This window comes from Charadrius vociferus, unplaced genomic scaffold (assembly GCF_000708025.1).
Source record: "Charadrius vociferus isolate BGI_N301 unplaced genomic scaffold, ASM70802v2 scaffold88, whole genome shotgun sequence".
Taxonomy (NCBI): domain Eukaryota; kingdom Metazoa; phylum Chordata; class Aves; order Charadriiformes; family Charadriidae; genus Charadrius; species Charadrius vociferus.
In genome coordinates this window covers 776,587-791,430 of record NW_009649619.1, presented here as the reverse complement: position 1 = coordinate 791,430, position 14,844 = coordinate 776,587, and the positions used below count along the sequence as shown (strand labels likewise).

General features: G+C 35.8%; 1 protein-coding gene across 1 annotated transcript in view; it reads right to left on the bottom strand.

Annotated features, from left to right (window-relative positions):
• Window positions 1-9,181, bottom strand: part of RGS12 (regulator of G-protein signaling 12) — an 82,129-nt gene extending 72,948 nt beyond the window's left edge. Inside the window, exon 1 of the mRNA XM_009890517.1 lies at window positions 7,325-9,181. Within this exon, the coding sequence (XP_009888819.1) occupies window positions 7,325-9,181 (1,857 nt within the window). The remainder of the gene's footprint in view (window positions 1-7,324) is intronic.
• Window positions 9,182-14,844: the final 5,663 nt, after the last annotated feature.

The window sequence follows — 14,844 nt, the reverse complement described above, 5'->3', positions numbered from 1 at the left end:
AAACTTTACTTTCCGGAAGACTAAAAGACTAAGCGCTTTACGTCAAACAAAATGAAAGCAAAAAAAGAATGTGATTTCTATGCACAAACAAAAAACTAAACACTGAAGTGTCACTTTCACTTCAGGAGACACTAGCAGCAGAAGAAATGGGTATGAGGTGGCCACAACTAGATTTCAGACTGGAAAACAAAAAAAGGTTTCTAAAATCATAATAGTGATGGAATATTGTTCCTGTAGAAGGCAGGGTGGAAGGGAAGGCAGGCTGCAAGCACTTTTTTCAAAGGTACAACTGCTCAGTGTGTGGAAGGCTTGATAGTACATGAGTGCCTAAAAGAGCTAGAATTTGTTTTGATGATGCCTTGTCTGGTACTATATTTGCAAGCCTATTGATGTCTTAATGGCCATTTTACTGATGAGATTAATTTTCAACTCTTTTATCTTGAGACTTCATTTTTTTCCATGGTTTTAGCAATTCCATATTTATTTTTGTTAATTAAGGACCTTTACTCCATATTGATCTATTTCTTCTCCAGTGAAGAACCTCTATTTTGCAGCTCCCCTTTTTTTTTTCCCCCCTCTAAATCTTCTCAACTGCAAGGAATTGGGGTCTACCTTCATACAACTGAAAGCTCAGACAATAGTTTTGTAATCTCTTATTTCAAAGCTTCTATGTTTAAAACTTAAAATAAAGCCATTTTTCATTATTTCAATTCATTCTGCATTAATTATTTTTCTCCACACTGTTTTTTCATTGTTTCTCTTTGTTTCTCAAGATGCTAACTTCTCCAGTGATGTTGCAACTCAAAACTAGCTCAGAAATCCTTAGATGCCTGCATGTTCCCGTAACTATCATGTTAATTGGAGTTCAAACCTACACTTGATCTAGAAAACATTTAAATTCAGGTGTAATGAAAAATTCTAAGTCTCTAGCAAGTAAATTTGAAATTAGAAAAATTCACAAACTTGTCCTGGTTTGAGGTAAAACAGGATCGATTTTGTTCAGTAACTTTACTTTTTAGCTGGGCCTCTTCTCACTACTGAAATTAACAGCATATTTTGCAGACACTGTTCACTCTCAGTGATAACACCAATGTTTATAGTTGATGCCAAGGAATGGTATGAAGAGAGGCTCTTGCTTATACTTATTGCTATAACACCCAAGGCAGCCAACTTTGTTATTAGCCCCATTGGAGGGTCAGAAGAGGAAAAGCATAGTGGGGTCCCACCGGTGGGGAGGAGCAGACAGGACAGGTAACCCAAAACTGACCAACAGGGTATTCCATCCCATCTGCCTCATGCTCAGTATAACAGCTGAGGGATCAAAGAGGTCAGCCCTCTTTCTTCATTGGCCAATGTCTTAGGAGGACTCTATCTGCTCATCTGCCTTTGATCCCAATCCTGAAACCAGTTCTGGAATCCAGTTCCCATCCATCACTGAATCCAGTCTGGGACTTCCCCAGTGCCAGACAGCAACGTGATTGTCATCCTGGGAGCTTGATATGGACTTGTATGTATTTAACATTTCCTTTTTTTTTATTTTATTATTAATATTTTCATTAAATAAGCATAGAATTCATACAATTCATTTCTAAGCTCTTAAGTCTCTCTCTCTCACTCCCGCCTCTTTGGAGAGGTAGGGGAGAGCGTCTGTCTGTCGTTCCACCTGAGAGGCCAACCTGGCCCAAACCACAACAAAACTCAACGCTGCTCTACAGATATTTATTGTCCAGATTTTATCTAATTTCTTTTCAAGATAGAAGGACCCTGCATTATTTTGGCTATTTATACATTTTTAAAGATCCTAGAACTGACCATTTTTTTAAACGTTATTGTATAAGATTATAATACATATGAAAAGGCTGCGTGAAATAACTAAACATTTAATTGTTTTTTATTTTCTCATAGGAAAATGTATCAAACGACATATTTCATATAAATGCCTCTTTGCAGATTAATACATTCATTCATGTTAGTACATTCTCAGATCTGTCTTGGTGTTTGGGATTTCAGTTGCGTTCTCTTTAAGGTATATATATACATCTCAAATCAGATCAAAGCCTATAATTCCAATGGTTAACATTAAATTGTACTGCATAAGAATAGCAATCCAGCTGCCATTAATTCTGCTTTATAAACAGCTGGGGTGGAACAATTTAAGCTAGTGAGCAAACAGAACTGTAGAGGAAAGGGAAAGAAACATGTAATTATACAACAAAAAACAAATATGGGAACCACATAGCTTTGCCAACATCCTCTTTGTATCTAAAATATCTGCCTTTTAGTTAGTTCACCATCCAGTTACCAACATTAAAAACTGCAATTCTTGGATTTGAAACAAATTACAAATTTTCACAAAAAAAAAAAATTCCATTTTTAACTTGAACAGCATAACTTTTTCAGTAATACTTGCTTCGGAAAAAAAGACAACTCTGAAGTAGTTACAGTTAAAGTTCTGATCAAAACAGAATAATAGTAACCCAGAAAATATATTAGCAAGGAAAGATGCATTAGTGAATCCCACAGTATTGCTTACCTGTCTTCTCTCTTTTACATTCTTACAATATTTTCAGTAGCTTAAGTCATGAAGGTTACAAAGCAGTTGATATGGTTTTTGGTTAAAAAAAAATAAATATATTTGCAATACTTTTGTCCAGTGAATCTCAGACAATGAGATTATCTATTTTTTCTTCCTCTAAGATCTACAAATAGGAACAATTTACAAATTCACACTCTTCATGAGCACAAACAATAACATGGTCAAGACAGAAGTCTTACAACAAATGTGAAGCAGAAAAGGGTTTCTAAAACTTAAGACCCCAAATTTTAAAAAGCTTTTTAATTACTTGGTCATATTCACTTGGAATAAGCCTAGTACCCAAATACTAGTTATTAAGCTCAGGTTGTAAAACCTCTTGTGATCTTAAACGTTATACTTGCCTCCAAAATATTAACACAGACTTTCTCTTCAGAAAAAAAAAAAAGCAATGGTTAGAGGTCAATGCCTAAGATTCTGTCCTCATGGAGAGAAAACTCAAAGATGAAACTGACTGTTATGAAGCTTTCCAGTGGAAAAATGAGTATTTTCCCAGTAAAACTTAATTTAAAACAGTAATGGGTAGACATATTTTTGGCCAGGCGCTAGCCCAAAAACAGAGAGTGAGGGTTGAACAAAATTAAACGTATTAGATTAATTTAGTCTAGGGGGAACGGAATGCTTCCCTGTTCAGCAATTTCTCAAGTCCCTTGCCAATCCTAACATCCCCTGATGTCTTCACGTTGCTTATGAGACTCTTCTTTTGCATTACCCAAAATCATGCAAAAGGATGAGTATGTAACTGAAACTTAGTGGAATGCTGAAAAAGGTGGAAATAACAAGGCAACAGCAAAGGAAGTAGTACAGTGCAAAAGGAATAACAAACAAGAAAGCAGGAATTATTCTATTCCCACTGAAACCATAACCAGTCTTTTCATCCGCTAGTCTCGTAGACCTCATTAGACCACACAGCCCTACCCAGTATCAGTCTTAAAGCAATTCAGAAGCTTCTAGCTGCCAGAAATCATCCTTAGTCATTCTGAGATTCAAAAAAACCTTCCATGACCTTCCTTTTCAGTGTATTTCAGGAACATCATCAGGTCTCCCACTAGTCAAGGAGACCCCCCCAAAAGTTGCATAAGATATAGTAGAAATCTGTTCACATCAAACTTTTAAGAAACACAGGAAATGCTAAGTTCAGTACAGGAAATTATTGTAAAGGTGCATAGGGCCAGAGATACCTTCCAGTAAATCTCAGCCAGAAGAGGTAGAATAGAACCTAAATTTCCCTGATTTGGTTCTCCTCTTCCCAAGTACAACAACCATTTTAAAAGCCAAAGATTTAAAAACAAAAAACACAGCAATTGCAAAAGTATGAGTTCAGTAACTTAGGGATAAATTCCTAACAACATTTTAAAGCAAAACAAAAAACCTCATGCTATCCAGTAACATTTAGTCAAGTTCGGCGGTTTTGATTTTTTTCAACTATTCACACTTACATTGAACTTTAGAGTGCTTTGTAGTAAAGAATATTAAGATTTAAAATTATTACAAAATTAACCACAATTCTAATTTGTAAGCTGAAAGCATCATCATTAAAGGGACTAAAGGGAAAACAAAGCTCAGAAAATGTGTTTACTTCCTTGTAAGTCTGGAACGCTATAACTATTCCTACCCACAAGAAACACTCTCCCGGTCCAATTCTGAAAGTGCAATTTTAAATACGTATGTTCACTAGCACTTTCTCACGTCTGCCCTTGTGTTCTGTACAATTCACAAATGTGCTGTCAGTGCAGCTATAAAATCAGGAAAGAGTTTATGCCCCTCTTACCCCCCCACTAGCAACGTACAGTACAGCGTATTTTCCTGAATTACATGCTGTGATTATCACTGTTTAGCTGCACAGCAGTTCTGCAAGATGAGAATTGCATCCAGGAACTCATGTCCTTTCCCCAGTGTGTAACAAAAGCTCCAAGGAAGATGGTACGTAATATGGATGTGCAGAGTCCATCACAAGAAACTCTAGCTTTGGTAACCTTTTCTCCCTCTAGTGGCTTCTGCACATTCCCACTCATAGGATATATTACCCTTCAGTATTAATGTTAGACAAAAAAAACCCCACCTTAATTAAAAAGCAATTTAAGGACTGCTCTGCCAAATGTAGCATTAGACTCAGCCACTAGGTTGTAAAAATATGAAAGTAATCCCATGTGGCCACTTTATATACTTTATTCCATGACTGGAATGTGTCTGAGCATGCTGTGTAAAATCAGTTCTCACCACTTAAGAAAGGTCACAGGAAACTGAGGACGTATAGTTTTCTAGAATGCAGCATCTAACCCATCTGAATAATGTTTTGGAATAGACAGCCTTACTTCTTCTCTAAACACAAAGCAAAAAGAGTCTGAATTTCTGAATATCACTGTCTTATGAAAGCAAATTAGTGCTCTAATATGCAAAAACATAGATTTTCCCTATTTCTACAGTACGTAAAGGAGGACAGAGGCACATTCATCAATAATTACATCCCCTGACTATTTTCATTAAAGATTTAAGGCAGGAATGTAGTACTACTTCATCTTTATGAATTACTCTGAATAATGCTAAGTGCTTGCAACTCACACTTGCAAATGATTTCAAGACTTTCATGAGCTTTTCTCATCAGTTTCAACAGCTTTCAATAATACTGAAAAACAAAATTAAAATGCAAGAGAGGTGCTGTAGCCTTAATGAAGAGACTAAATGCTAAAGCAAGGTAGAAACATTTTAAATGCATCTTGCAAACAAATTTGCTATTAATCAAATAACAGAATGCCTATTTTCTTAGTAAATAGACTCAAACAGGAAGATTGAGATATTTAGTGTTGGAACATATGTTCTGGTATATATGGTATTATTTCACAGTAGGCGAAATATTATTACTGTTTATCCACATATAGAACATCTTTCATCTTAAAGTGTAAAATTTTCTATGAGATTTTTTATTAGTATATTGTTGACTTCCATGAAATAAATGTTTCAAACATCCAGAAATCTTTTTTTTATTTTAAATCTCTGAAAAAAAAAAAAATTTCTAAGCCATATTACTATCACAGACAACAATGCAGACACAAACTTGTTGCAGAGACCCTGAAGGAATTTCAACAGCATCCCATGCAGCTGGTCTAGTCCCCAAAGAGCACTTGGGAGCAAGATCCATAACGCATCTGCACCAGATGCACATAGAGGCCTCTTCCTTGGTCCATCAGCAAAAAGATCATGAAGCACGTAGTCTTCATGGTAACAGGTAGAATTGATTGTTAGGTGGTTTGGGTGGGCAGTGTTTACAAAGTAAGTGTTTCTGTTTAGATAATTTCTATTTGTTTTCTGAAAAGTGTGAATGGCTTTGTATTTAAGGCCACCTGAAATTTAATACATTATTGTGGGTCTGGAAAACAATGCTGCCTGTAGCAGGCACTTCACCTTAAAAATACGCTAGTGTATAACTAGTATATATACAATTTTATTTTTTTATCTTCAGCACAAAAAGCATACTATAAAATGTAAGAGAAATTTGTTGGCTTCACAGTGCAAGAAAAGCAATAAAAAAATAATTTCTCTTTCCACAACAAAACCAAAATATTCTGAAGTTCTGCATTTTAATCCCCAAAAAGTCTATGCCTGAGTGTCATACCAATGCAAAGATTTTGTTTATAACAGTGGGAAACAACTAATAAATCTCTACGGTCATCTACTTAAGCAGCAGCTGGATATTTTTAGTCAGGTGAAAAAAACATTTTTTCAAACAGATTTGGACAGTATGATGGATACCTGAATCAATCATATATGCAATACTTTCTCACAGAAGGAGAATGCTTCTTGAAGACTAATTTGGAGTGTAAGGTTCTGTCTTTCCCTGAAGTCAGCAGATGTTTTAGATACAACTAAGTATAAGATCAATGACCTCCACTTTACCGGAATCCCAGTTATCAACAACAGACTCCCATGAGATTAGTTCCCTCAATAGCAAAACGTGTATATGACAAAGGGAACAGCATGTAATTATGTTGGATACTCGTCCCACACTTTTTTTTTTTTTTAATATTCTCACTTTGGTTTATAGAAGCCTAATAGTAGACAAAACAAGTAGATGAAGCAGTAATTTGGAATAAAATTTGAATTACAGCTTACTGGCAGAATGTTAGATTTGTGACCTAACAGTGGACACTATAATCACCAGTAACAACTATCCTTTGATGCAGGTTTCGTGCTACTTGTATTGAGAGGTTGGCTGGAGTGAATTTTTATAATAAAATTGTCTTATTCGGTTAAAGTTAAAAGTGTATAATATAAGTTTTTGACTAATGATTAGACTAAATCTCTATAAAAATAGGTATCACTTAAATAATAACATTTGCAAGCCAGCCTTCTATAAAAAAGGAACCAGACTGAAGACTCAGACTGTTTCCATTCTTTTGTTGCTGGAGGTCAGAAGAAACTGAAGTTGCTAGAATGTCATGTCTCCTTTTATTGCAATGCCACTGCAACATTTGGAAACAATGAAGAGACAAGAAGAAATGTGAGAAAGCTCTAACAGATTTCCAGCAGAAGTACAGCTACAGAGCTGCACTCAATTAAACAGCAATATGCAAAGCCTCTGCAAAGGAGAAAGAACCATATTATTTTCTTCATCTGAAATTTGGTTAATGATATCATACACGTTTAAATTTTAGTATGCAAATAATACCATAGGGTGTTGGGTTTGGATGTTTTTTGGATTTTTTTTAGGAATCAGTATCAACATATTCTTACCTTTTTATCTTCTTTAGACTTCCTAATACTGTGCGGAGGACCAAATTTGTTCTGCATGCAAAACATCTTCTTAGACCATTCATTTTTATGAGATTTTAACTGCGGCTGACCAAAGCTGCCATCAACTCTATATCTGTCAGCTGGAATCTTATTCATTGGCGGGGGAAGAGTTCCACAGTTAACACTTGACCAGCCGTCTGTAGAATCGGTGTACGACTCCTGGTCACTAGCATTTCCGTGCTGCCATTCTTGTAAAACATGCACAGGCAACCACCTTTGATTGCCTATGCCTGCAGCATTTTTCTTTGATGGGGGTACTGAATTTCGGGAGGAAACCAGCGGAACTTCAATACGAGCAGAAGGACTTAAGTGTTTGCTTACATTTTGGGACTTATCATTCTGAATTACTTCTAAAGGAATGTTTCCTTCTTGTTCGTGACAGAATCCATTCCAATGGGAAGCAGGCTGATTTTGTCCCCTTCCTACTGGATTTTCCCATACGCTGTTAGGAATGTGTTTACTCGGATTGCTCCCTAAATCAACCACCAGAACTCTATTATTCTTTTCTTCTTGGTTAAAATTTCCAATTCCACTATCGCTGTTACTGCTTGTACTATTATTCTGATGAGCATCTGCATCACCATCAAGAAAAGCCCTTGCACGCATTCCCTCAATCAATTCCCCCATATCCCTATACAGAACGGAAATAAACTGAAGAACGGGTAGAGATGATGTTGGAAACTCTAGACAGCCGTTTGTGTCTGGATCTGCTGTACATTCCAGTCCAAAACGCCTTGCTATGCCCTGGTGAATTTTATGATGAAATAATTCAGGATCGACCATAAAAACATGGCAAGATGTCCTCAAAACCCCTTCATCTTCCTGAGCCAAGCTCGCATCATCATTTGTCTGCATTGTAACTAGTCCAAAGAATCTTCTGTCATCTGGGCAAACAGCACTGAATGCCAGTTTCTCTGCAGGATATTCTGCCACTACACCTGATTTGTCACTGCAGAGCTGAATACAGTCATGCATTATCTTCATCATCACTAGCGAATGAATTTTTTGTTCTGCCCGCAGACGTCTCATGCACCCACGAATAGCCTGCAAACTCTCGTTTTCCAAATTCGAGGTTGTTGAAGGAAGTTCAATTGAGCCTAGGTAACCTACAATCATGGCAACATTTAAAATGCTTGCATCTAATCCAAAGTCTTCTGCGCTCTCCAGTCCAATTCTAAAAACTGAATCATCGTTCAGGACTTTGGATATTTCTTCCTTTGACAGTAGGCTTGGATTGCTTACACCTTCATTGCCAGTTTCAAATTTAATAGCAGCAGAATCTGAAAACGATCTTTGTTTTGGTGCAGAATTATCTGAGTTACCAGCACAAAGAACAGGATTCTCAAAGATCATGTTGAAAATGCCACCAGACTGCATTTCTTCAACAACTTTCTCTGCTCTATTTATACCCAGAGCTTTAGAGTCAGGTTTGGGCTTCAGCCATCCCTTCCCATCATAAAAACTGACTTCTTCATCACTTGAACATGAATCTCTATGACTAATCCCTTCAGCAATGACCATGTGCAGGACTCCAGAACATTTTCCTATAAGTTTCACTACATCTTCATGAGAGGCTTTTTTCACATTGATTTCATTAACTGCAAATATCTGATCTCCTGCTTTAAGTCCAACGTAATCTGCAGGGCTTCCTTTCATAACACAACTAAGAACACAAGGAGCTTGTCCAGAAAGGGTAAACCCATAGCCTGCTCTTCCTCTAGCAACTTCCACGCTTCTTATCCGAGGAGGAGCATGCACGTTGAGTCGACGTTTGACTGTTTCCCCTGGTCTATACATTTTGGCTTTTTTTTCCTGAAATAGGAAAACTTTTAATTAGTCCAGATTTTTGTCATGTTTCAAGAGTATCACTCCTTCATCTGAGGAAGCTCTAAAGAAAGAAAAAAAAAAAAAAAAAAAGAAATTTTAGTTCCCAATTATATTTCAGGGGTTTTAGTACCCAGTATTCCCTTTATTGCTAGTGAACTCTAGCAAAAACTATTGCTAGAGAGCTAATACAATATTCAAAATAATTTGAAAAGAACAGGTACCACAGTCTTAATTTTACTGATGAGATAGCAGTAGCAAATGCAAATCCAGCGGCTATCCAAAACAGCAAAGTAACTGAATGGCAAAGCAAAGAACAGAATCTAAGTCTTCTGATGCACAGCCAGTGTTTTTATACTACAGCACGTTACATCTTCCCCAACTCCACCACGTTACCAACTATTCAGTTAACTTCTGGCTTACTGCACCATTGCAATACCACCACATTTTACAGCACAGTGAAAATCCTGGATGAAGCTCATCTATCCTTTCCCAGCAAAATAAAAATTAGAGTTCAAATGTATCTACTCAGCTATGGCCCACCCCTCTTTATACTCAATGTACAGAAACAGGTACCAAATGTATCCATGTAAAACAGGTTAGAGAAATTACCCCTAGAGTTGCCTGTATCTCTCCACTGACTGTAAAGGCAACTTAAAATAAGTATCTCTAACTTTCACCCATACATTTCAGTTACATATGCAAACAACAAATGGAGATTCAATCATGTATTAGACCAAAGGGATCCAAAATCAGATTTACTCTGTTTCACCAACCAATTCATCTACTCAAAAAAACCTTGTCAGAAAGCAAGCACTATAAAAAAATGCATTACAGTCAGTCATTCCAACATCCATGTGTTTTAGTTTAGATAAAAACTTAAAAAAAAAAAAAAAAGAGAAAAAAAGGAATTCCACGTGCTGCCAGAGTTAATCTAGTCATGACTTTACAATTAAAATAAAACAGCTTTACATGAACAGCAAGAAAAAGTAGATTTCAGTACATTTTCACGTTGACATTGAAGTCTGGATGTCTCGTTCTCATTCTAATTACACTCAGATAAACTCCATTGCTTTAGAAAGGTTTCCTCCATTAAGCAAGTTAAAATACATAAAAACGTCTTAACACAAAGAATAGAAATGACAACTGGTTCAACTTTAACTATCCCCTTGTTGCATGATATGAACTCTTCCTTCCACAGGCCTGAAGGATGACTGACTGAAATAACTGCAGGACTACATAAAATTTCAATAAACTCAGTCCCAGCAACTGAGAACTAATCTGAAAATAATTACTTCTCTGAGCTGGTCCACAGGCTTATTCATACCTCAGTCACATTGTAACATACTTAAAGTGTATAAGGTACTTGAAAGCAAGTATCATGTATATGTGGGCAAAACATGGGCAACATTTTAGATAAACATATACACATTATAAAAAAAACTTTTATACACACACACCACATAGAGACACACACACATTTATCATATCTAAAGTCTTAAATTAGTGGACTCCAACTCACTACTGGCATGGGAGAAAAATGACCAAGAAATCCTTCTGACATTGCTCTTAGCTACAGAAATAACAAAAATAACCCACACTCAAAATGTGATGCAATGCACAGCACACTACTTTCACAGTATTTCTGCCTGGGCCATGACTTCAAAAGTTCCACAAAAAAAAAAAAACAAAACAAAACAAACAAAAAAAAAACCCTAACCAAGCCAAACCAACCAACCAAAAAAAACCCAAAATACAATTTAAGATCAAAGTCTTAACTACTTAACTGAATATGAGCTGTTTGATTACCCAATTTAAAAAACCACCACTGTTCCTTGAATATTCTGCTAAATACTCAGCTACAGGATGTGATGCTCTTAGGACCCTTCCAAATCCTAAATAGGACAGCCTTCAAGATACTACAGAAGATATTCACTTGGCTTTACTTTGGGGGTTTAGCTTGTAATTTTTTGAACAACGGGACATCAGGTTTTCATGTCTCCATGGTGCAGCTGTGACTGTTCAACATAGTATGGTTTTTGCAAATTGTTTTAATATAGCAATTATCTAGCTTCAATAACAACAGTTCCCCTATAATTTGAGAAAATAACTTAGCTTTAAGAAGTAATGAAACTTCACACTTAACCTTTGAATGGAAATCATAACGTAAGAAATGTTTTGCAAACATTTAACCAAACTCACACATTGCTGTAAAAGACCCCTGTCAATTTGCATCCAGTCTCATGCCTTAAACATAGATTGACATTTTCATGATGAGGCTAAAATTGTGAACCAAGAGATCACTGTGCATTCAGCTAACTCTAATTAGGTCTGGTACTTTCTGAGAATAATCATTAAACACTTCAAAATATAGTTCTTCAACTAAAAAAATGAACCAACAAATGCCTAACAGTAAATAAAAACCTGCTATCTAGGAGCATGAATAGATACATGTTTCAATTTTCCTTACAGTGAATATTTCTGTTCACAATTTTCTGGAGAATAGCCTAATGTGTCCCTTGGGTACCCTCCAAAAGTGTGCTGCTAACCTGGTCAACATAAAGCACTGTAGTATCTGGCATCTAAAAGTGCGCTACTAGCTTGCAAGAGGAAAGGAAACAATTAAGAGAGTATTGTATTATAAATAATCTGATTTAAAAAATTATAACAAAAAGCAGTAGTTACAAAAAAAAAAAAAGATTTAATATTTTAATGGTGAAGTGGCTGATAAGAAAAAACAGATTTTTCCAACCAACTTTCTAATCTATAAAAAAATACCTATATGCAACTATAAAAATCACACAATGAAAGTGGTTAGGCTGCTCTTGGAAAGAAGCAAACCCCAGCACTATCTTACCTCATGATTCCGCATTTTTTACGAGAGAGTTCCTTTTAACTCTATTCAGGAGTCCATTTGTCTATCTGCCACCTTAACCTACGCCCCTTACACACCAAGCAGTTATTCCAGATGATAGCCACTGATAAGGGCACATCATTCCAAAACCTGACCATTATAAAAATAAAACAGTAGGCTGCTAATAACAGTACTTTTCTGTAATGATGAAGTTCCAGAGGTGTGAAGACTTCCAGCTATTAATTTATTTGTGTCATTTTGTGAGTGTAAAGTTAGCAAGTAATTCGACATTAAAGGGCTTTTTGCATTAATGTATATATACACTAAAAAAAAAAAAAAAACCAAAGAAAAAACTGTTACATCACTGGAAAAGCCATCTCGTCCCTCCCTCAGCAGCTGAATATTATTGTGCATTTTTTGTGCCAATTACACCCATGACAAATAACAGCTCACTAAATTTATTGAGGAAACTTCAAGACAAAGGACAAATGTAGCTCTTCTGCAAGAACCCTCACCATTCGAATATGCTTTACTGCAACAACGCTAGACAGGCAAACGGAAAAATTATGAAAATAGTGTTTCTCATAACCAGTGAGATTACAACAGAGATTACTTGAGCTACAAACTGTTAACAAACTAGTTCAAAACTAAATTATCAACTTATCTAATTGCCTAAGTTTTCTTTTAATTTCTTTGCAAATGTGAAATCTGGACTAAAGAGATATGGCACAAAAATGGCACAAACGTCCACAGTTTCAAAGTAATCATATGTCTGAATATCCTTTTCTTGTAATGGATTACAAAATGTGTAGTGTATCCAGTGAAACAAAGACATCATTTTAGTTTCACTGATACAAAGCTTTGCAGGTGTCTGCATGTTTACTAAAACATGAAATTGTTAGCGAACTATATAACCTGTGGTAACTGTCATGAGTAACCAAAGATAAAATTATTTGAGCTGTTGATTTTCAATACAAATTAAATACTGAATCTTACTGAGCCTGCCAGTAATATGCTACTGTAATTACTTCTAGTAATTATAGCACTGAATTTGATAGCATAGCAACATTCAGTCATATACAGTAGGTCAGAAAAAGTTACCCCACAATACTACACATGGACAAGCTTACTTTGACTTTCTGCTATCACTAAGTATGATGAAGTAAGTCTTAAAGAAAAAAGTCTGTACAATAAAAAAATAGTATTAGTTAAATGATACATGCATTTTATAGGAGAAAACAGGCTTATAAAAGTAGAATAATTTGTAATACATAGTAACTAAATCTTAAGCAAATAATAAAGTTTTGTGACATTTCAATATATTTATTAAAAACACTGAAAATGTAAAATTCCATATGAAAAACACTGCAAATATAAAATTACTACTGTGATTTCAGAAAGTTCATCAAAATTTGTACCAACATGTCTTAGTAATATGACACAGAACAAATACAGTTTAATAACTACAAAATGTTTCAAAGGACATTTCAGACAGAAACACTAACATACACAAATTAAGAGTTGCTCAACTACGCCAAATAACATAATTTGCCCATGTACATCAGCTTTGTCACAGAACTGAAAACCAAAAAGAAACATTTGAGTTTTCTTACAGCATACATTCTGGTCTACCAGTTCAATCAATTATTTTGTGGGTATAAAACACTAAAAATACCAGTTATAGTTGAATTGTACTCTATCCCACAAATACTGCATTTCTTTACATAATGTTTTTACATATCCATGCTAGCTTTACATGTCATTTTCAAACCCTCTACTACAGAGAAAATAATACTTATTTGCTTACTTTCAAGGGAGAGAGGTGGTTTGTTTCCTGCTTCTGCTTTTGTTAATTCATAGCAACAAAAAGAGCAAACAGAAACAGGAGGCATACTCCTGTTATAGACTATGCAAGACTTAACAGCTACAGAGGGCAGGCAGTGAGTGAGCATGTGAAGTTTAAGACTACGTTACTGACCACCAGTTCATTTTGAAAAGCCTTTAGCAATCAGCTGATACTCAGCACTACAGTATCCATGTTGGTGTGCTGCTTTTTTTTTTTTTTTTTTTTGTAAAGCAGAAAACTGTTTGGCTTCATTTGGTTTTTCAATAGTGAGACTGTAAGAGGATAAAGCATGCAAAGTGGAAGCACATAGAGGAGACAGACTGTTCCGTCATCCCTCACACACATCTTTGCAAAAGACTCTTCAGCATGGGTGCCATTCATTAAGGCAGAACTAACTTTCACAAATGATGCCACTACAAAGATCAAATGAAGTTATAAAATTTGAATTCCACTCACTATTCAAATGTGGTACATGCTTATAGACAAGTTACACAAGAAATATAACAGCACAACCTGTAGAAGACAGCTACCAGCTGTTTGAGAACTTGGGCGGGACAACATTTTAATAAAAAAGTCTTATCAGCATTTCACAATTGGCAAAACATACCATTATGTTTCCTGTATAAGCAGCAACTGCTTTGCCAGAAAACAATTAGGTGTACCTAGTGTGACCATTCAAAATAACACTGACTTTAATTAGTACCAGCAGGCTAAAAAATTGTTGTTAATAAAAACCCTTCTCACACTGAAGCCAGTGCACTAAGTGCAAAGAACACAATTAGGACGTTTGCTGTTTTGTCTGGCAAGACTCATGCGACTAAGGACAAAGTTTTCTGAAGCTATAGTATAAACAGTCATGTGTTTACAATTCGGATTGTTTGCTGCATTTAAGAACGTGAAGGGGTTTGGTTGGTAGTTAGGCACTCCCCCCCCCCC